Raw genomic sequence first — 23228 nt, forward strand, 5'->3', positions numbered from 1 at the left:
ATTACAATGACCCAAAACATAAAATTCTATAGATGTCTGAAAATAACATACACAAGGAGAAATAGTACCAAAACAGTCTGAGATAGCCCCTAAGTTTGTGAAGGAGTAGCATAAACTTTATTGTGATGATCTATGAAGCTAGAATAAATTTATAAATTTATAAAATTTAAGAGTAAAAAATAATAACATATTTCATTTTATAGCTATAAAAATATTAAGAATTTTCCTTGAGCTAGGGTACATAGCTATCTTGTAGGTGTTTAGCACAAAGTATGCAGTATGATATATCCTACCTACAAACAACTGACTATTCAGCTGAAGCCGGAAATGGCCTTCCTCTGAGGTCTCCCTTGTACTCTGTGGAAGGTTATCCACCTGCAGGGAGGTCTCCTTGAGGTTCCTCTCAGCCCGGATATAATGCCATTGGTTGTCATTCAGAGGAGAAGGAGACTGGACAAGGAGCTCGACAGGGCCGTTCCCAACATCAATGGCGAATGTGACCTCAGAAGCAGCTGCAGCCAAACAAGAAAGAAGGTTGGAGGCCATTGTCAGTGTGTTACAGACACAGGCATGTTCAGGATGTTTAGGGAAAGGAATTATAAGTCTCTGACAATGTGGAGAGGACATCTCTGAATTCCTGGGAACACTGGGATCACCATCAGCAGTATCAACTGCTAAAAACTAAGAATGTATGTCTTCTACACCCTGCCCACATCAGTCATTCCTAGTTGTTCAATACAAGAAGCAGGGACCTGTGCCAATTAATCTCTGCTGAAGCTCTGGGTTTTCTTGGTCTACCGTGGTTTTACCTATGTTCTACTGTACACAAGTGGTTGGCTAAGTATCTCCAAGCTATAGAAAGGAGACCTATGTCCTTAGAACAACAGTACCATTTGCCAGGATATTTAGTCAATGCCTGTGATTCAAGCACTCATATTTCAATATCCAAAAATCCCGAAATCAGGCTGGAGAAAAGGCTCAACAGGTAAGAGCACTTGCCGCTCTTGCAGAGAATCAGAGCTCAGTTTCCTAATGTTCAGATGGGGTAGCCCATAACTGCCCAAAACTCCAGCTCCAGGGATATGATTGTTCTCTGGCCTCCAGAGGTACCTGGATACATGTGTAAATACCCACATAGACATATACACATAAATAAAAATGTATCTTAAAATATTAAGATGACTTTGAAAATGTCAGTTGCTTGTCCAGGGCAATAACATTGAAAATGGCACAGCCTTAAATTACTCAGAACCCTCCATGTTAGTTACTATCCAGGACTCTCTCCATCTCTTTTAACAATATATTATGGAAATCAATTGGCAGCCATCCACTAACAATAATACTGATGATATTAAAATGATGGTCATAATGAAGATAGCAATGGTGCTGGTCCTGGTGATGGTGATGATACTCATGGTGACTGTGGTGATGTATTGGTGACAGTAGGGATGGAATCTGGAAGAGGGATGCTGGAGAGCATGGTCATAATACCTCAGAGGCCAGAGATTGTAATGGTGCTGACTGATGGGGCTAGGCTGACTAACAAGCCAGATTCAGGGAATCTAGATCTTTCTCTCAATAGTGGGATTTCAAGCATATGCCACCACACCTGATTTTTTAATGTGTGCTCTGAGGGTCCTCATGCTCCACTTGATAGCTAAATCATTCATTCTCCCTGACCTGGTTTCTCTTTTCTGCTTCTGTTTTAATTGCTTTAGATATATATTTATTTTATATATATGCTTTACCTAATTGTATGTCTATACACCACATGCATGTCTGATAGGGAAAGAAGCCAGAAAGGGTGATGGATCCCCTGAAACTGTCATTATACATGGCTGGAATGACCACAGAGGTGCTGTTAACTGAACATGGATCTTCTGTAAGAATAGCAAGTGCAATTAGCCATTGAGCCCTCTCTTTAGCCTCAGTTTCTTCTTCTTCTTCTTCTTCTTCTTCTTCTTCTTCTTCTTCTTCTTCTTCTTCTTCTTCTTCTTCTTCTTCTTCTTCTTCTTCTTCTTCTCTTCTCTTCTCTCTTTCTCTCTCTCTCTTTCTTTCTTTCTTTTTCTTTTTTGGTTGTTTGTCCATACAGTGTTTCTCTGTGTAGCCCTGGTTGTCCTGGACCTTGTTTTGTAGACCAGGCTCACAGAGATCCACCTGCTTTTGACTCCCCAGTACTAGGATTAGAGGCATATACTACCACTGCCCATATATATTTCTTATTTACATCACTAGTTCCATCTTGAAAATCTGCTCATGTCAAAATCAAACATTTATTGAGAGTTGACTGGCTTTCACACATATCATTCTCTATGTATACAGGACAAAGATTCATGGGAATATGTAGGAGAAATATTAAATATTTTGGTAAAATTCTCACTGCATGGTTAGTTTAAAAGTATTAGGTTACCATCAGACAGCATGCCTTTTTAGGAGACTTGATGCTCTGCTGTCCTTGCCCAATTCTTTCACCAAATTGGGCTTCTTGTCTCTACTGACCATAGCTATACCATGCATCACCTGTACCATACAATCTGACTGTCTCTTCAAATAGTCTGCAAGCTGTAGAGCAGTGGTTCTCAACTTGTGGGTCATGACCCCTTTGGGGGTTGAATGACCCTTTCACAAGGGTCACACATCAGATATCCAGCATATCAAATATTTACATTATGATTCATAAGAGTAGTAAAATTACAGTTATGGAGTAGCAAGGAAAATAATTTTGTGGTTCAGGGTCACCATAACAGGAGAACTGCATTAAAGGGCCAAAGCATTAGAAATGTTGAGAAACACTATTGTAGAAAAACTTTTACTTATCACAGACCCAGGTGCTAACATTGTGCTTGGGTAGAGCAAGCTCACTTACTCCAGCCCTCCATCCTGTGTTAAATAATATTTAAACCATTCCTTCTGGACATTAAAGAATCAGTAAAATAGTACTAGCAGTAACATTCATATTTATTAAGGGCATCACACAAGCCAGACATATTGCATAGCATTTTCTGTCACTGAATTCAGTAAGGCCTCAATACAAACTTGTTAGACAGAAGTATTTTCTTCAGGAGTATTTAGCACAGTGGCTAAAACTAAGATTTAAATCCTGGTAATATGCTTATAGAGCTTTCATTTTTTTTTTCATAACATAATTCTTTATCGATTCTTTGGGAATTTCACATCATGCTCTCCAGTCCCACTTACCTCCCAGTCCCTCCATGCCCTTCCCTCACTCCTGTAGCCTCCCCACAAAAGAAATCCTCCCTCACAATCAATTAAAAACAAAACAACAGCAAACATAACTAGATCCTCCATCTTTCCAATACTTCTTCATTCATCATAGTGGCACTGGGTGCTTCTTTTGTCTGTTCAACCCCACCCACAAAACATTCATTGCAATGATTCATTGGTCTAGTTCAAGGCCTCTGGCACACTAGCATCACTAGATTCTCACCGAAACCTCTTGGATATCCTCCTGTTGCCCCAAGTCATGGAGGTCTTATGAATATAGTTCCACAGGACCAGTCCCTTTACTGCACTCCAGAAGGTCACAGATAGGGTACATCTTAGGTTGGGCCAACCTGAGGCCTAGGATGTGGGTCTGAGTGGCAGCTGAACTGTTTGATCTGGGCCACTGGGACCACCACTACCCCCCCCCCCAGCCACAATGCAGAGCCCATTCTCATAGGCCCATGTTATTGGGGCCAGCTCTTTTATGCCCATGGTGAGAAAAGGGATCAGCTCTCCCAAGTGTGTGAGACCAGCTCTCTTGTTGTAGTGTCTAGAAAGAGGCAGGGTCAGCTACCCTAGAGCAAATGAGGGGCAGGGTCAGCTCAACATGACCCTCATATTTCAACATACATTATTCCTATGAACCCCTGTGGCAACATGGGCCGTGGACATGATCACAGACCCCAGCTTCAGTAGGAATATGGATCTAGACATGGCCCTTGGCAGCAATGCAAGCCTGGATGACACCATGGCCCCATGTGGCAGTACAGAGTACCCAGATTGGTATGGCTCTGGTGGCACCATGGATTTCAGACATGAACATGGCCAGAGTTTGTGGCCTTGACCCTGGGTATCTGTGTGGCCATGGGTAGAGATTGTATGTTTAACTCTTGCCTCCAACCTCAAATACCCTGTAGTCTATGTAGTCTCCCATGGCTATCATGGCTAGAATATATAATAGAGATAACTAGATGCAGTTGAATATAAAAAGTAGGAATGAACAGATGGTACCATAAGCCAACATGGGCTTGCCTCCAGACTTTGTGGCATGGCACAGAGGCAATCACATATTCTCATGGCCCTGGATAGGAAACTGGGATGCAGTAACACTCTCATACTATCATAAATGTCCCACTTAAATGTCTCACTTAAATATTCCTCTTAAATGATCGATATTTTCTCATTGTTTACTCCTTTATTGTTCAAGACAAATCTAAGGGGCCTTTGGATGGTATTCATCAAGCCGGATCAAGTTCCTGGGGAGTTAAGAGATGAAAGAAACCACATGAACTTACCACTCTGTTGAGGGAAGATTGTCAAAGGAAGAGCTTATAGAGGAGGAATGCCTCACAAGGGTTCCAAAGATCAAAGAAGCCTAGAAAAGGCCACTAAATGTTCTCCCCAACCTCTACTGCAAGAATGTGTCACTGTACCCTACAGGGAATCCTTTGGTGTCTACTCTCCACTGTCTTTCCATTACTCAGCTCAAAGCTTAACAAAGAGGCATTCATGTGTCCTCAACTCCTAGCCCAGATCAGAGATGTGGATAGTACTCTTCTGTGCTAGACAACTTACTACCAATGGACATATCAACCTTGCTGTTTGGATAGCCAAGAGGAGAACTCTCTAGGGATGGGACTGTGTCTCCTCTGAGTCAGTGCATCTGTTAAAGGACCTTTCCTTTCCAAGGGGCTGGTCTACATGGTTTCTTGCTGTGAACTCTTTAGCATGGAAAGTCCATCTGCTTAAATGAGTAATGTTACTGGATCTGTAGCTATGAAGAGTAAGGTTTTTGATATTTTGTTACAGTTTTCCCCTTCATAGCAGTAGCAACAACAATAATATTGAGAAGTTTAGGAAATATGAGGCCTTATATTTTGCTGACTTTATGTTTATGTATTTATTTAGTTTCTATTGGTAGGGACTGAACTCAAGGTCTTGTGTGTGCTAGCTAGTCCTCTTTGTTACTGAACTACATCCACATTCTCAGGTCTAACACTTAAAAATATTTAATACAAAATGCCTGTGTTTTAGAAATTAATACTTGACAGTCTAATGACAGTAAACATCAAACAATTATATTACAGGTTTTATTTCTGTGTTTTTATAAATTTAATACTAAATTTAATTTAAAAAGGCACAGTGCACTGCTACAAAGTACAAAAAAAAATGGACACTGATCTGTAATTAAAACTCAATCACTGATGATTATCTTGTGATAATATACCAAAACATTGACTACAGGATTAATGAATGAAAAGGCTGCAGGGCCTGATTTTTTATTAAATTTTACATTGAGGTTATTATGTCCACAGTATGGAATGGTTGGTATTCAACCTGCTTTGCAGAGTCTGAGCAAGTTAGGTATGAAGGATTTTTATTTTACACCAAAATCACAAAAGCTTCCCAAAAGTAACATGGAGACACTCTCTTTTCCCGTGTGTAGACTGCAACTGCAAAAGAAACACTTAGCAGCTCACCCATGTGCTGGAGACCTACACAAAACCTCCACCCTGCCTTTCTGCAAATGTACTTGTCTTCTTGTGGGGAACTCTCAAATTTTCAATATCTGAGGATAAGATGTTTGCTTAGCTTTCAAGGGTATCTCATGAAGTTAAATCACTGTGACATGGTCAATCACCTCACTCAAACTATCGGAAAATGTCCAATTAGACAAGGTAGAGTGATGTTCAAGGACAAGCTCAAGCAAGCTGTGGTCATGAGCAGAGTAAGAGCAAGGCAGGGTACAGGTAGTGGAGACCACTTAGTCTAAAGATCCCAGAAGCACGTGTGTGCCCCTGCATGGAGAGGCTAGGGGAGATTATTGGTGTCATTCCTCAGGATTTCCTCCAAGCCTTGTTTTCTGAGACAGAGTTTTTCACTGTGTGTTCACTTCCCCCTCTGATGTAACATAAATGTACACAGAGTAACACAAGTGGCAGCACAAGAAGCAGAAGAGCTCAAGTTACTGCAAACCCTTGACAGTTTGGTTCAGTCTCTCCCTAACAGGAGCAAAATCTATGGTGAATTCTCATGAATGCTGCAAAGATTTTTGATTACTTGGATATTTTGAAATCTCTAGAATTGATTCTGGTTAAAAGAAAAAGATATGGAGAGTGTTATAATTATTGGAGTTTAAAAAAATGATTTACTTTACCAAACTTGTCACTTTTGTTGAAAATCTTCCCAAACCTTCTGAATATTTGAGTTTATATGAAAAACAATCTCATTGAAAATGAATAAAAATATTCTCTTTTAAATGTAATAGAAGATAAATACGCTAATACAATATATAGTTTCATTTGAACAAAAACAAGTACAGGAAATTAACTTTAGTGAAGTCATTGACAACTTTGCAGAAAATCAAATTTAAGGACAGACTTTTGAAGTTATTATTACTGAAATAGACTAAAACAATGTTGTTTTTCTATTTTCATAAAAATTAATTAATCATTATATTTCTTTCTTCTTTTGTGCTTTCATGTATTCTTATTAGCATGCTGATATGCATTGTCCTTCAGCAGAATGTCTTTCCATCCATATTTCTCTTGTGTCCATTTGGCTTAATGATCATTAATGCACAGATCCCACAGATAGGGGGCAGGGCTATTCCAAAAGTATAGATTGTGCATCTAACCCCACACATACAGTGCTACTGGTAAGAAAGAATTGGAAATTCGGCATGAATTATCACTGACTAGTTATACTCTCCTATTGGTGAAAGATAAGAAATTGTGTGTGTGTGTGTGTGTGTGTGTGTGTGTGTGTGTGTGTGTGTGTGTGTATGTATGTTAGTTACTTGGTCAGGATGTGCTCAGGCATGCCAGAGGTGGATGTCCAAGTTCCTCCTCAATTATTCTCCACCTCATTTGTGGAACAGAGTCTCTCACTGAACCCAGAGCTCAGCAATTCTGCTGGAGGAGCTGCAGGGCTCCACCTGTCTGTGCCTCTTCTGGCGTGGGAATGCCTGGCTATGTTACTTGGGTTCTGGGGAACTGAACTCAGCTCCTCATGCTTGCACACAGGTTCTTTACTGATTGAGCTGTCTTCTCGGCACATAAAAAATGACTTCTGAAGCATGGATACAATTGTTAAGTGGATCCCAAATATCAAGAGAACCCTTGCTTCCCATAGAGTGCAATCCTGAGGTGTGGAAACTTAAAGGGACAGGTAAGAGATAGCCATGCCTTAATAGAGAATGGAGTTGGCAATAGTAACACACAGATACTTTTGGAATGCACATATCCAGAAGAACCACCCGACAAATGCTGACAGAATATAATTAATCATAACAAATTTGCAGAGATTTGACAGTTTCAGTGCTAGTTTTACTGATAATGGTTACATTGGCTCAACATTAATAGTATGTACTGGTGGCTGGTGGCAAAGATAAAGTGAAGCCTTCTCTGTGGACCACTGACATTGAACTCATAAACAAAGGCACTTACAGCTCATTTCAAGTCGGATGAAGTCTTTCATTCCAAGGTTCTCTAGGAAAACTCCAGATAAAGCGGTGGTTTTAAAAAAGAAGGAAATGTCAGCGCTGAATTCCGCATGGAAGGTAGGAAAGTGGAGGTAAGAAGCTTCAGTAGAAAAGGCAACGGCATTCCAGTAGTGTCCTGCGAAGCAGAGAGTCCTTCAGCGTGGGTGTGTGCTTCCACTGGGTACAGGAAAGCAATGGGCTTGGGTGGAATTTTCAACACTAGGAGGCCACTGAAGGGAAAAGGGATAAAGAAACCAAAAAGACTTATGTTCATGTAATTCAGAGAAAGGGGGTTGTTGTACTCACGGTCACCATAGCAACGCAAAGGGCCAATTCTCCAAGCAGCTTCTGAGTTTGATCTGTTGGTATCAGTGATAATGATCTGAGTTACAGGCAAGTGATCTTTGAAGGAAAGAAAACCAGTATCCTTTGTCCTGAAAAACATAAATTTAAGGGGGGAAAAAGAAGGATAAAATGTAGATTATCTAGGGAATCTGTGTAAAGACACTTGGATTGGATGCAGCCTGCCTAGGGTTAGGAGGAGCATAACAGAAGGCCTTTCATCTCCAGGCCTATGCGAATTGTTGGAATACCAATTACAGAACCCATGGCCTGCTTCCAAACACCACTGGATTTTATGTCTTCCCTAAATGTGCCTGCAGGAGCACAGGTAGTTTACCAAGTTCATTCTGCTGATTGTGGCCAAGAGGACCCAAAGGCTCACTGCAGTGTTAATGTGACATTAAACATCACTTCTCTTTCCTATAAAAGAAGATCTGCTATCTAAGGACCTAATTTGAAAATGGATACCACAATTCCCTCTCAAAAATCACTCACAGGACTTGGCTGAACCACCTGCCAACAGCTTTTAATCAGGCTTGAATGTTCCTTATCACCTTTTAAGTTGTGTTAAAATGAATCTTTATAGTTATTGGTTGTTTTTTGCTTTGTTCTTTAGAAAGACCTTGCTGGTTAATGGCTCTGGCTTTGTTCTTGTTAATTATGCAAATAAGAAAGTTCCTAGTTTTCTTTTTTTTAAAGTTTTATTTATTTATTATGTATACAGAAGAGGGTGCCAGATCTCATAGATGGTTGTGAGCCACCATGTGGGTGCTGGTATTGAACTCAGGACCTCTGGAAGAACAGTCAGTGCTCTTAACCTCTGAGCCATCTCTTCAGCCCCTAGTTTTCTTTTAATAAGAAAATTTAAAAAGAATAGGGGAAGCCAATGTTTCCTTCTTTTTAAGCTGTCTTTCAGAATCAAGGTGATGATGGTACCACTAGGCAGAGCATAAAATTGGAAGTAAGAATCTGGCATTGTGGAGCTGTGCAGATAACTTAGACAGTCTGATCTGCTTGGTGTATGGGCATAGAGACCCGAATCTGGATCTTATGAACCTACACAAGAGAACCTGCCCTTGTTGCACTTGATTGTAATCATAAGCCTGGTTAAGTGGAGACAGGCAGATCTCTGGGGCCTGCTTGCCAGCCAACCTAGCTGAATTGGTGAGGTCCAGGCCAATAAGAGACCTTGCCTCAAAAAATAAGATGTACTCTACAGTACCCACAACAAAAGCTGGTTTCTGGCCACCACATGTGCACTTATACACATACACATGCACCAGCCTAGACACAAATAAAAATACACATACATATGTATACATACCCGTACACATACCAGGGGGAGCTAGAAAATGTACTATAGAGGATGGATGCCATCCAAGTACATAGTGTTCATATATGACATTTTCAAAATTAAATAAAAACAATGTTTGAAAAATAATAGTACAAATTCAACTCAAATAAATAAATTTCCATTGACTGTGCAAATACTTCCAGAATGAAATTCATTAATGATAGGTGTAATCTTTGCCCCCACAATTCTTCTCTGAAGTGTACATCACTATGTCCGTTTACAAATGTTGAAAGTGGCTTGGAGGCACTGAGTTGTTGCCCAGGATCACATGATAGAAAGGTCAGGAACCAAGTCATGGTTTTGCCTCCCTGGTATCTGTCTTGTGTTTAAGGACACACATTAGTAGTTTGGGTGAGTGATGTCCTTTAGGAAACACTTGGTGTGTTGAGTGCACATCTGAATAGCAGCTTGCAGAGGATTAAGTAAGATTCACAGCTGCTGGGTACAGTGTCTGGTCTGTATTAAATTCTCAGAATCGGTCTGACTGACACTTTAGTTTTCTTCTTTGTCCCTGAACTACTCTGTGGCCTCGGGCAAGACAACTTATTTCATAGGCATCCAGCTATGATCCTGGATTGGAGATTTCTTGCTATATAGCACATGTGGAAAATTCAATTTTAAGATTTAGAATTGAGCTCATGAGATTTGGAGAAAAACCCTTAATAATTTATCTAGGTTATAAAGGAACCAAATATTCATCTGAACCCTTCCCATACAGCCCCATTAAAAATATAAAGAAATACATAATATAATATCTGTAATTTGAGTGCTTTTGTTTAGAAGTCATTCAAATGATAAAGCTTTGCTTCAGCTAAAAATCACACTTATGCATGTTACACACACAGAAAGAATAGATTTGCCTTTTTGTTCAAAAGTGTTCACAAGTAAAGATTGTAAAGTAGAACTCAAACACCCAGTGAAGTAAAGACAAAATCCAGACTCTCCCCTGAAGAAACCAGGACATGCTGTGTCAAGCTACTCCATCCCATTTTTGCTTTTCAGCTACACATGCTGGGTTCTGAAGTCTGTCCATTATGCTGACTCGGGCCCCCCTTAGACTCCATGACATCTTGTCCACATCTACTTGTTGCCCCTGGGTCGGCATATTAGCATATATAAAAAGCATGCTAAGTATAAAAAGGCTCTTCCAGAACCACAGGAAAATTTATATGTGGTTCAGTAGTGTAATTCATATTATCAGGAATGATTTTTATCTGGAAACTTTAAACAATAAAAAGAATTCAGGATTCCTCCCCCAGGAATGGTGTTTTCCGTAGTGAACTTGTTCTCCTTACATCAATTATGACAATACCCCTAGTCCAACCCAATGTACATCCTGAATGAAACTGTCTTTCCTGAAATTCTAGGTTATAGAAAGATGATGTCTAAAACAAACAGCCACATTGGTAAATATAACTGGTTTATACCAGCAATAGAGAAAGATGTACCTAGAGTCATCTGCATCTGAGAAATGTTGATTCCCAGTTGTGTGCCACACAACCTAGTAGTTAATCATTTACTCTGCTTATGCTCCGACTAACACTGATGGCATCCACAGAACTTCTATCACTGCTGGTCATTTCTGTTTTCACATCCCAGCTTTGTTCAGCAAATGGCACCATTCTGAAATTCTTTTTCTCAGGACCCAGGATATGAAATGGAATGACCAGCCTGTGAAACCAAGAATGGATTCCCAAATATTAACACATTTGTGTGTGAACACACTCTCTGATGTCCTACTGGCAGAGAGCAGCTCCTCCTGGCTGGAAGCTGGTGTATCACCATGTGGTCACTGTCTTCCCTGGACATTGCTGCACACAAAGTAACAGCTCTGAGTCCTTGAGCTGTCCTAGGCTGGTCTCTGGTTGACCATCCCCAATCTGTACACACTGGCTTTCTCCACACACGACACAATTCAATTGATTGGGTTTCAGTTTACTAATTTGCAATCATTTTCGAGACTGACTCCCTGAGATTACACCTGGGTCACCTTGGCCAATGCTGTGGGAGACTACAGCCTCCTCAGTTACAGACTCACAGCTCTTGGGCTGTATTCATACCCAGTAGGTCCACCCACTGCATGGTGAATTTACCAGGAGCCCTATTTTGGAGTATTTCAGACTTCAGAGTTATCTCATTATTCCACCCAGAATTTGAGAGTTGAAGGGAATTTCATTACACTGGCATGGTGTTTCTTTCTTGATTTAGCCCTTTTATTTCATATATATTAAACATAAATTTAATATATTATATAAATTATATATAAAACATTATATAAACCAATGTTGCCTCTTCTAATTAAAGACTTTGTAATATTACAGAAAATAATAATATTAATAATGACATGTTTTTTTCGAAACTGACTACATGCCACATGTGATAGATATGAAGATTATTTGCTAACTCAGCTAGCAATCCCCAGAAATAACGACCCCACCTTTCTCTATTTTTAAAAATAAAATCAGAACCTGAAGCTCCAAGAAGCTGAATGATTTAGAGTCTCTAATTAACAGATGACAAATGTGGGATTTGATTATCCTGTTCCATAATAAAAATTTAGTTAGGGATTCATTAGAGTTAGCATCCAGACTATGACAGTGCTCTCAGCCAAAAAATTAACAAAAACTGTATGTGCTGAGTACATGATCAGCTCACAGTATCAGTGCTGTAGATGTGCAAAGGTGGAGGATTAGCTCTTGCCCTGTGCATCATGAAAATTCTGTACTTTTATTCATAGTCATTGGGACTGTCTGAAGAAAAGCTGTGTGCTTTTTCATGGGCTGTGGAAGCACAACAAGAGAAATGGCATTGGGAAGGAACTGAGGAGGAGACTGCCACCTCCCATCTGACCTGATCCTCACCTCAGCAAGGCCTCCCCTTCACTCACTCACTCTTTGAACACCGAGAGCACAGTGGCCTCACAGAGGACAGGCACACCTCTCTCCAACAGAAAGGGCCGACTTGATGCTGAGGCCAGACATACATGAGAATCCAGTGACTAACAGCTCCCCAAATTACTTAACCACATAGAATTTGTGCCCACTGGGAGAAAGTTCGAAAACAAAGCAAAAATCAGATTGAGCAACAGATAAACATTAGCAAAAAACTGTTCTGATGAGGTAGGCTGGCGGAGCCCTAGGACTTACCTCTCTCCACCTGTCCAGAACTGGAGCTACACATGCTTACAACATGCCTGGAAATATTTTTTTTAGGTTTTTTAGCTGGCTTTTTACTTGGATACTGGGGAATCAAGCTGAGGTTTCATGCTTGTGTGGTGAATTCTATTGTCTGAATTACCTCTCTGGTACTAAGAACTACTTTTGAAAGGGATTAGAAAATTAATTCACAACAAAAATGCATATGGAAAACTTGGTAGAGATTTCTTCTGATAATATCAGAGAGGAACAATGTAGTCAGCAGCAGTTAAGTCTGAATTGTATTTAATCCACCAAAGAACAGAGGTAAACGTCTGTCCAAGAGAAGTCATTAGTCATCATTCATGACTGCAGTATCATATCATAATTAAGCTGTACATAGTAAGTTAAGGCTCCAGGGTTCCATATGATAAAAAAAGAAAACAGAACAACTCCCTAAAAGTATACTGTTCTTTAAAAATGAGAATAGCGGACTCTCCTTTCCAGATGGCACCCTGACAGGAACACTGCTTTGCAAAAGGTGCACCAAGGGCAAAAGCAGTGACTAGAACTAGGAACCCCCAACTCCTCTGCACTCTCAGTGAGGAAGGAAGTGGGGGGAAGCTCTCTCTGAAGGGAGCTTCACTTTTATTGGTCCTGGTATTTGGATAAGAAAACTTACAATTGAGGCTAAGGGCTGTCCCCAGGAGGCCCCGTTGCAGTGTCTCCCCACCTTCAACATGTGACACAACCATGCTTCCCTCCCTCTCTGATGGTCACTTTCTCCTCCCTGAAAAGCCTGACACTCCCCTACACCACGTTCAGGACCATGCTGTTCCCTGGGTTTTCTTGCACACTCTCGGGGGTCTAGCAAACTGCTTCCGAAAACTCTGCCTTGTGGTCTGGGGAGCTGGATGATTCAGTAGGTGAACATGCTAATCACAAACACATGAGAGTTTGAGCTTAGATCCCTCAAAAATGACATGCCTGTATTAGTCTGTAACCCTAGCAGTCCAGAGGACGGGAGGATCCATGGAGTCACTGGTCAGCCAGTTTCCAGGTTTAGTAAAAAAGACCCTGGGTCAACAAACAAAAGAGACAAAGAACAACAGAGGACACCCAACTTCATCCTTTGTTCTTCACACAAACACACATGAAAACACCCACCCATACTCATAATTATGTGTGAAACTCTACGCAAACACACACACACACACACACACACACACACACACACACACACACACACACAAAATCTTATGTATATATAAAAAAGCAAGGATCCATCTCCAAAGCGAGTTCCAGGAAAGGCGCAAAGCTACACAGAGAAACCCTGTCTTGAAAAACCAAAAAAAAAAAAAAAAAAAAAAAAAAAAAAAGCAAGGATCCACAAATGAAAGAAAAAGTATATTTTTTACTATTTAGAGTTTGACTGTTATAGAAACCCTTGAATAATCATTTTCATAGGACACTATATCCCTTCTCTCCATAGGTTCTTTATTCACAAACTAAAGCCACTATAGAGAGAAAATACTTAAACTTGTTTTTTTACTAGGCAATGGCAAGCCTGTCGATATTCTTTAAACAACATGGTAAAACTAAAGCCTATCAGCTTTATATGAGGCAATACAATAATCTGATGATGATTGACAGAAGGGCTGTACATATTCTATATAAATGTTATGCCCCTTTATATGAAAGATCAGAATATCTGTGCATTTTAGTATGAGTAGTAGACCAGGAACCAAACATCAACTGATACGTGGGCTGAGTGTACCCCTGACTGATTTATCCAGTTGTGGCTTCCTTTAATTTTAATCAAAATGGTTCTCCTAGAAATGCTAATTGAGTGACATTTTTCTTCCCATGTATCTCCATCTTATTTTCAGCTCTTTCTCCCTTTCATCAAACATATGATACCCACTCATTTTCCTAGGTTACTTGATCTCATTGGAACATATGACTCTAAGAGCTCAGTCACCAAGGTCTATTGTAATAGAGAAAAGAAGAATCAGTCACAAACAGTGGAAGGGTTTGCCTAAGGCTCCCTGAGAAGCCTCACTTAGCAAAAAGAAAGATGGATGCTTCTCCATGTGATTGCAGAGATTCTCTAAAACCCCTCTGGAATCCTCACTGCTGAGGATTTGATGAAGTTAAGAGAATCCTTTAACTCAGCTGGAGTAGCAGTTCTGCCACTGAGTCACATGACATTCACTATGCCATCACCATCAGAACCTCAAGGATAGGTTTTCTGGGATGTGAATATTATATATGGTTCATGCAGTACCTCTCAGAACTGTTAACTGACAGCTCTGTCTAGCATGTATCAAGGATTAAACTCTTCCACCAACCCAATTTTGCTTTATGATTAACTTTACACAATAGCAGAAATTGGGAGAATTTTAGTTCTTGAAGAACTAAAGTTCTTAAAGATTCTAACATTCACACAGAGCACTGGGGATACTAGTGGAAATATAAGGACCTGGACAAATCTATTTAAATATGTGGAAAGCCAGCTCAGATCTGTTAGCCATGCATGCACGGAAGGTAGAAGCTTGTCTTTTGGGCTCTTTTTGGTTTTGTGCTTTCCTTAATTCAGTAGACACTGGAGTTAGGTAGAGAAGTGGTAGATGCATTTTCAAATTCTACCAGATCTTATGGCTAACACAGATACAATTTTGTGCTGGTAAAATTAGCTCACTGGTATTTCTATAAGAAGTTCAGTGATCTGGGGTTTATTCCATAGCTGATGAGGAAACTGCTTGTAGCACAAGTATAGCAAAACTGAGGCAGGCAATAAATACCAGGTGTGGTGGCATAAGTTCACAACTTTAGAATTGGGGAGATGGAGATAGGAAGATCCTTTGCATTTTCAGATTGACTAGCATAGTTTACTTGACACCCTCCTCGTGGTTCTCATAAGAGACAAAGTCTCAAGATAAAGATAGACAACTCCTGAAGAATGACACTTGATATTGACCTCTAGTCTTTACACACACACACACACACACACACACACACACACACACACACCAGACATATTCCATCATCTGACATTTCCTTGTTCCATTCCTTCACTTCCTATAACAACACCAATGTGCTTATGCAGTGATTTTGATATGCTCTCATATTTCTCAGTCTGCATGCACAAAGGTTCTCTCATTTTCATGTAACACTATTGTAGTTGTTCCACCTTAGCTACTTCTTTTCTTTGAAATCCAGCTCCCCAGAATTCTTGACCCTCTTTCTACACCCAAAGCTCTTAACCTTGCTATCAAATGTATCATAATAATATACTTGTGACTAAGGAGCACTTTCCACACTGTCCAATGGATGCTTCAGAGACAGAGAATCTATGACCTGGCTTTTCTCTGCTTTTTTCTTGGCTGGCTGGCAAAGAGTGGTATTCAATTATTCACTTAAAATTAACAACACGGCATGTAGTAAAACATACACTGTGATATTGGGAGAATAATAAGATAGTCCTTGGAGTGAATATTTTCTTAGCTCCATAGCCATGGCAACTAATTGAACAGAACAATACAGAGGTAGGCAAGTCTATTATAGAGTTGTAGACATCCTCTAATACAAGGAGAGGTGGGTGGGTCAAGTATTCTCACATGGGATTCCAGATATTACTCCTTCCTGTCTTACTTCATTTAAAAGTTATCTTGGAAGATACTGGAATATAAGGATGTGGAAGGCCAGATAAGGGGAGCCTCCAGGATGCAGTTTCCATGAGGTTATCATTCACAATTGGGTAGGATTTTGAGGTGATACAGTTGTTTGGATTCTAGTCATATTTCAATAAGTAATCCCTCACAGTGCTGTATAAGGAAGTTCAGTAAACTCATAGATTCACTTAGTAAAACTTGGATGGAATTGGCTCTGAGTTCTAGGGACAGATCCAAGAGCCAATTCCATCCAAGTTTTATCCTAGGAAAGTTAACTCAATGAAATATTGTAATGATGTGTCCTCAAAAACATTCACCAGAAAGATGGGAACTTCTAGATCTTTTATCCCTTAGATTTTGTAATTGGTTGTTCAGCATGGATTTTCATGGTAAAGAATGTATCCTAAGCCGGGTGGTGGCACATGCCTTTAATCCCAGCACTCCAGAGGCAGAGCCAGGTGGATCTCTGTGAGTTCGAGGCCAGCCTGGACTACCAAGTGAGTCCCAGGAAAGGCGCAAAGCTACACAGAGAAACCCTGTCTCGAAAAACCAAAAAAAAAAAAAAAAAAAAAAAAAAAAAAAAAAAAAAAAGAATGTATCCTAACAGGAAATTTCAGTTCCTTTCCTTTGATTTTAGTAGGTTGGTTGTGGTGGTTTGAATAGAACATCCCCATAGGCTCAGATATTTGAATGCTTGGTTCCCTGTTGCTTGTGCTCTTTGAGTAGGTTTAGGAGATGTAGACTTGTTGGACATAGTATGTCACTGGTGGCAAGATTTTAGGTTTCGAAGTTTCCCATCATTTCTACTTTGCTCATCTAGCTCCCTGCTTGCAGTTTAAGTTGTGAGCTTTTAGCTGTGTGCTTCAGTCACCAAGCCTGCCTGCTGCCACACTTTTCTACCATGATGATGATGCACAGGTATCCCTCTAGAACTCTAAGTCTGAATAAACTCCTCATTCTCTAACTTGACTTGGGTATTTCATCACGGCATTAGAGAGCAAAGTAAGATAGCTTTTAAACAAGACCTGTATCTAAAAAATCTGATAACCCTAATAGAAGTTGCTTATTTCATAAAGAAATAGAATATATGTAGATTAATAAATAGGATATATGTATTAATCTACATGGTGCTAAAAGGTCTCACAAGTGCTGAGAAAATGAGTCAATTAGTCAACTGAGTGCTGTGCAAGCATGAAAATCTGAGTTTGATATCCAGAACACAGGTAAGATTAAACTTAGGATGGCAGTATATGATTATAATCCTTTTCCTCTGTAGAAGCAGAGACAGGTAGGTCCCTAAGGGTCACTGGCCAGCTGGCCTAGCTAGATAGAGGAGCTTCAGGTCAAACTAAGGTGGATAGCAGCACCGAATATTGACTTCAGTCCTCAACACACTCATGCATACATGTGCATGTGCATCTGCACACACACAACTGTGCTGGCACAAGAGGAGTGGGGAAAAGGTGTTTTGGTAAGTCCCTCTAGGCACAGCATAGGTGATGAAGGTAAATCAGCTCATAAATGATTCAGAGGTCAGTGAACTAATAATCAGGTCAGCAGAGAGGGAGGCTGGGATGGAAGTGGATGGCATGACCAGTGCAATGTTCTAGAGAGAAAGTGCAGGAGTGCTTCACCTTCAGTGAGTGACGTGCAGCTGGTATCCCCAGTGCATTGTGGATGTGCAGAATTGGTTGAGGTGCAATCAAGTAAGTGCTGACAATTGTACCCTGAGAAGGGACACACAGTGGCAGTGAGCCTCTGGGGAAAATACACAAAGGAAGAAACACTCCATTTCCAATGGCAGTTTCCACCTTGCATTTTCTCCCTGTGTCAGCTTCTCTAATGGTACAGTATAAAGTGGAGGCATTTTATTCTGAGCCTATAAATCTGCAAATACTGTCTAATACCAGACACAGGGAAGGGACTTACGTCTCAAACTCATGAGTGAATCTGAGTGCCTGGGATTAGAGGATTTTAGTTGACTTCTTTTTATTTTTGTTTATTTTGTAACACAACTACCAAAAGAAAAAGGAAAGAAAAACTTCACACAACTCTCCTAAACCTGAAGATGATGCTTAATCTGATTGCTCCTCTTGATTGTTAATAGGTTCTTGACTGTGAACACAACATCACCAGCTTCCTCAAGCTCAGGCCACAATGACTTCCCTGTCATGACTGATTACATCCTTAGACTATGAGCCAAAATAGAACCTTCTTTCTGAAATTTCTTTTTTATGTATAAAGTAAAGCAATTAATATATCCCCTCTCCAAAGATGTTCTGAATTTGTTTCCCTGAAATTTACATCAAATGTCTACTGCATCAGGACAAGATAGATTGAAGGCTGGTGGTTCATAGAGATTTGTTCTCCATCCAGGACACAAAGATTTATATGTAGGTCTCTATAATGCTGTAATAAAATTCACTGCAAAGTAAAGAGGTGGACCAAAGAAGAAAGAGATTGACATCTGACCTGCAGTCAACTTCATCTGACATTTTCCACATGAAGTGTTTGCAGTGGTGGAGGAATCTAAAGGAATTCACCACTGTACCCAACCAGCTCTGTGATATTCTGAACTCATGGTCTATATAGTACAGAAGCAGATGCAGACAATGTTCATTCTTTTTCTGAGATTTGTGTGTGTGTGTGTGTGTGTGTGTGTGTGTGTGTGTGTGTGTGTGTGTATACAGGAGCACTTGTACATATGGAGCCCAGGGTACAAATTTGGCTGCCATTCCCCAGGTACTGCCTATCTATTTTGTTTAGTTAGTTAGTTATTTGTTTCTTTTTTGGATGATCTCTTACCTGGAATCACCCCAATGTGCTCCAAGGACATTCCTGCCCCCACCTTGCCAGTACTGTGAATTTAAGACGATGCCACCATGCCCAGATGTGTAAATAACTTAGTTATGAGGGGGCTGAGGATTTAATTAAGGATGCCATGCTTGTGTGGCAGACACTTTACTGAGGGAGCCAGATCCCCAACCGTAGCTTACTGGTCTGAAACAAGGTTTTGATTAGACCTCAAATTTCACTGGTCTGGTCCTTACCACTAACAATTTCAACAATGAAAGATAATACATTATGCAAAGGGAATTGTAACTGGTCTGAGAGAACCATCACAGGAATCCTCAGTGATAATTGAGAAGCATTTGATGAGGAGAGAGAAAAATACTGCAAACATTAAAAATCAAGGACTGCCTATAATTCAGCCCAGACTCAAAAGTGGACATGCTCTATGCACATTTACATAACTGTAAAGTGAAAACTGAATGGCTTGCTGGAGATTGGAGATGAGAACTTAGACATCACCTCGCATGACTGAGCTGATGTAGGAGGGCACTAGACATGCAGTGTTTAATGGACTTGGGTTTGAATTTGACAGAGGTGTATAACATTAGACAGTCATTTAACTCTTCTGTACCTGACATTTGTCAACCTCAAGGCACACATTCTTATGGAATATCATGATTATTGTGAGAATTATATGATCACTAAGTCAAAATCTATAAGTAAAATAAAAAACATTAATTTGATGTTGAAGGTCACTTTAACAACGGTGGAAAATGCAGTAAACATCACTGAAAGAAAGAAAAATCATCAATATAATTAAAAATCTTTCTCTCCAGGCCCTTCCCTAACATGTGTGTATTTCAAAAGCTAACTCAAGATCTGGGGAGATGGTTTGGTGGTAAAGTGCTGGCCCTAAAGTGGGAGGACCTGAATTAATCTTCAGAACCCACATTTAAAGGCCTGGTATATAAGGGCTGTAATCCCAGAACTAGGAGGCAGAGGCAGGCATTTCCAGCCAACCAAGACTACTTGGCTAGTTCTGGGCCAGTGAGAGATACTTTCAAAAAATCAAGGTGGGTAGTAACAGTGGAAGTTGTTTTCTGACTTCCACACACAGGCAGAAACACATACACACACACACACACACACACACACACACACACACACACACACACACACACATGCAAGAGCATCTGCACACACACACGCACACGCACATGCACACCCACAAGCACATGCACACGTGGAGAGTGAAGAAAAAAGAAAAACTAAATAGCAAATTACATATTACATTGCATTCCTTGCTTAGAGTGGAAAGTTCTGAATACAAAATGTTGGCACAAACCTTAGTGTTAGTCCTGAATGTACAAGGGCAGGCTTTTACATTTTTATTTCTATTTTTTGTATATGAGTGTCTTGTTCTTATACATGTGCGCCCTGTGTGTGCAGAGCTTACAGAGGCCAGAAGCAAGCATCAAATCATTTGGAATTAAATATAGTTGTCAGCCAACATATGGGTGCTGGGACACAAATCCAGGTCCTTTGGAGGAGCAGTCATTGCTCTTAATTGCTGAGCCATCTCTAAGGCCCCAGGCCTTTAATTTTTTTTTTCTTTAATGCACTCCTAATTCTCATTGCTTTTGTTATGTGCATCATTCTCTCTTAGTGGCAATTCTGTGCATCAGACATCTCCCACTGCTGTAGGAAACCCAAAACTTTCCTTACCAATCATCTGTGTCTGCATCACAATTGCAAAAGTGGTGAACGTCCAGGCAGCTCTCCTCTAGGCCACACCCACACTGCTGGACGCCAGGAACAGAACCGCCCCAGTAAGGGTGCCTTTCATTGGCTCTCCCAATCCACCAGGTGAATGGGGCTCCATCTGAAAGACAAAATGTTTCATAAGTCAGGAGTAAGAGCTGAAAGAGTACAGAGGAGCTCACAGTAGTGTGTGTGTGTGTGTGTGTGTGTGTGTGTGTGTGTGTGTGTGTGTGTGTATATATACATGTATGGTCTCCCCTACCCTCTGATTTTTACTTTATGGCTTCCATTTTCTCTTTTCTCCTTTATCTCTCTCATTTCTCTGTATGTTTTAATATATATACACTTATGCACACATACAGTTATGAATGTATAAAAATATTTTTATTAAAAGAACATAGTTAAACACGGATGAATGAATGACAGCATTAAGAGTCAGGGAAATAAACTCAAATTGATAACAAACTAGACAATATTACAACTGAGTTGGTTATATCAGCTTAAAAACATTTAAAACTATGTTTTACAGTTTAGATAATGCATAATAGAATGATTTGACATAGTTTTAGGCAAAATCAAAGGAAATTTTCAGCATACAAAACCCCTTCCTTAGTAAAAAAGTTTTTAAAAAGTCACTTTAAATGGGCCAGTGCCACATGTGTTTTCAGTGACTGGTCATAGCTGAGTGCTATTGCACCAGCAGTCAGTGGAATTAAAAAGAAAACTGAACTTTTACAAGCACTACCTCAAAGAAATAACATATTGGGATACCTTTTGAATGCCAAGATGGTCTACTTTAATATACAGATGAATTCACATATCCATCATGAAAATGAAAAAAACAAAACAAAAAAAAAAAACCTCCCATGGAGTCCAAACTAGAATCATTAGCTGTATGTTCTCGTTCAGCTCCTGTGTGTCATTTTCCTACCTCTGTTCCCCAGCATCACCTTGATCACCAACATTACTCTCTCAGGCTTCTTTCTAAATTTTGAATCAGCTTTTAAGCAACCCCCCCTCACACACACACACACACACACACACACACACACACACACACACACACCTCCATATATATGTGGATGGAATGATTTCCCTTTGAAACTGCTCAGGCCAACACACCACAGTAAGAACCAAGATCAGCCAGTCCTGTGACTTTTTGTAGATATCCTTGAGGGTGGAAATTAAGGTGAAACAGAACATGAGCACATGTGAAAGGGATCCGGACTCACTGAGTTGTTTCAACAATAGCAGAAGCAAAATAATCCCAATCTCGTGCTCTGACTAAGAGAAGTCATTAACTTTCAAGTTCATAGACTTAAGGGAAAAGAGCCTGTGAAGACCACATCCTGGATCTTCAGTGAATTATGATTCACTGAGGAGAAAACAAAACAAAACAAAACCATCAAAATCAAACACACAAAATAAGAAAACCCTAGCTCAGGCTCCTGATTTTATTATTATCTTGCTGTTGTCTTTAATGATTGGGAATACCACAGTAGCTGGTAGCTACCATTCAGAAAATGACAGTGTGTCCTAAACAAGAGCAGGCACAGATATGGAGGCCCTAGACAGCATCAGCTGAAGAAACCAAACCTAACTTCCATTAGCTGTCTTCTTTTTGTTTGGCAAATGCCAGATACTTAAAATTTAAAACAACAACAGCAACAACAATTACAGGCTCTTTTACTCATTTCTGAGTTGTAAAATTTTACTCCTGAGGCTGGGGATGTTGTTCAATGGGCACAGAGTGCTCTGCTTTCTTAGAGTGCAAGAAGCCATCCTGAGTGAGGTAACCCAGACCCAGAAAGACAAACCCAGAAAACTAAAGCAAAGAAACAAACAAAGCATGCCTCTGAGTTTACATTGCTAACAGGAAAATATATATAAAAGTACAAATTCAGGCTGGGGAGACACCTCAGAAGTACAAGTGCTGGCCTTGTGGGCTAAGGACCTGAACTGGACCCCCAGAATCTACATGACAAAAAAATGAAGAAAAGTCCAGACACAGTTGTGCTCCCTTGTGACCCTAGTGTTGGGGAGGTGGAGACAGATGGATATCCGGGCTCCATGGCCAAATAGCCTAGACTGCTGAGAGTTCAAGTCCAGTGAGAGGGAAAGCATGGTGGCAGGTACCTAGGAATAACACCCAGTGTTGTTCTCTGACCTTCACATGCAAGTGTATGTGCATGTACACATTTACACAAAAGAAATAGGGTCCTTGAGATCCGTGTGTGTGTGTGTGTGTGTGTGTCTGTGTGTGTCTGTGTGTCTGTGTGTGTGTGTCTGTGTGCATGCATGTGTGTGTGAGAGAAAGAGAGAGAGAGACAGAGACAGAGACAGAGAGAAAGAGAGACAGAGAGACAGAGAGAGAGAAGTAGGAAGAAGATAGGAAAAGAGGGCAAAGAAAGAGGAGGGACAAGAAAAAGAAGGGAAAGAGGATAGGAAGATGAGAGAAGGGA

The 23228-nt window shown here is 40.3% G+C and overlaps 1 protein-coding gene across 1 annotated transcript in view; it reads right to left on the reverse strand.

Annotated features, from left to right (window-relative positions):
- The window catches only part of LOC102910446 (contactin-associated protein like 5-1), a 925656-nt gene that overhangs the window by 132934 nt on the left and 769494 nt on the right, over positions 1 to 23228 (reverse strand). Inside the window, exons 14-17 of the mRNA XM_076547182.1 lie at positions 20731 to 20887; positions 8015 to 8142; positions 7674 to 7844; positions 294 to 512 (exon numbers count right to left, since the gene is read on the reverse strand). Coding sequence (XP_076403297.1) covers positions 294 to 512; positions 7674 to 7844; positions 8015 to 8142; positions 20731 to 20887 — 675 coding nt within the window. The remainder of the gene's footprint in view (positions 1 to 293; positions 513 to 7673; positions 7845 to 8014; positions 8143 to 20730; positions 20888 to 23228) is intronic.

The sequence above is a fragment of the Peromyscus maniculatus genome, chromosome 11, assembly GCF_049852395.1.
Source record: "Peromyscus maniculatus bairdii isolate BWxNUB_F1_BW_parent chromosome 11, HU_Pman_BW_mat_3.1, whole genome shotgun sequence".
Lineage (NCBI taxonomy): Eukaryota > Metazoa > Chordata > Mammalia > Rodentia > Cricetidae > Peromyscus > Peromyscus maniculatus.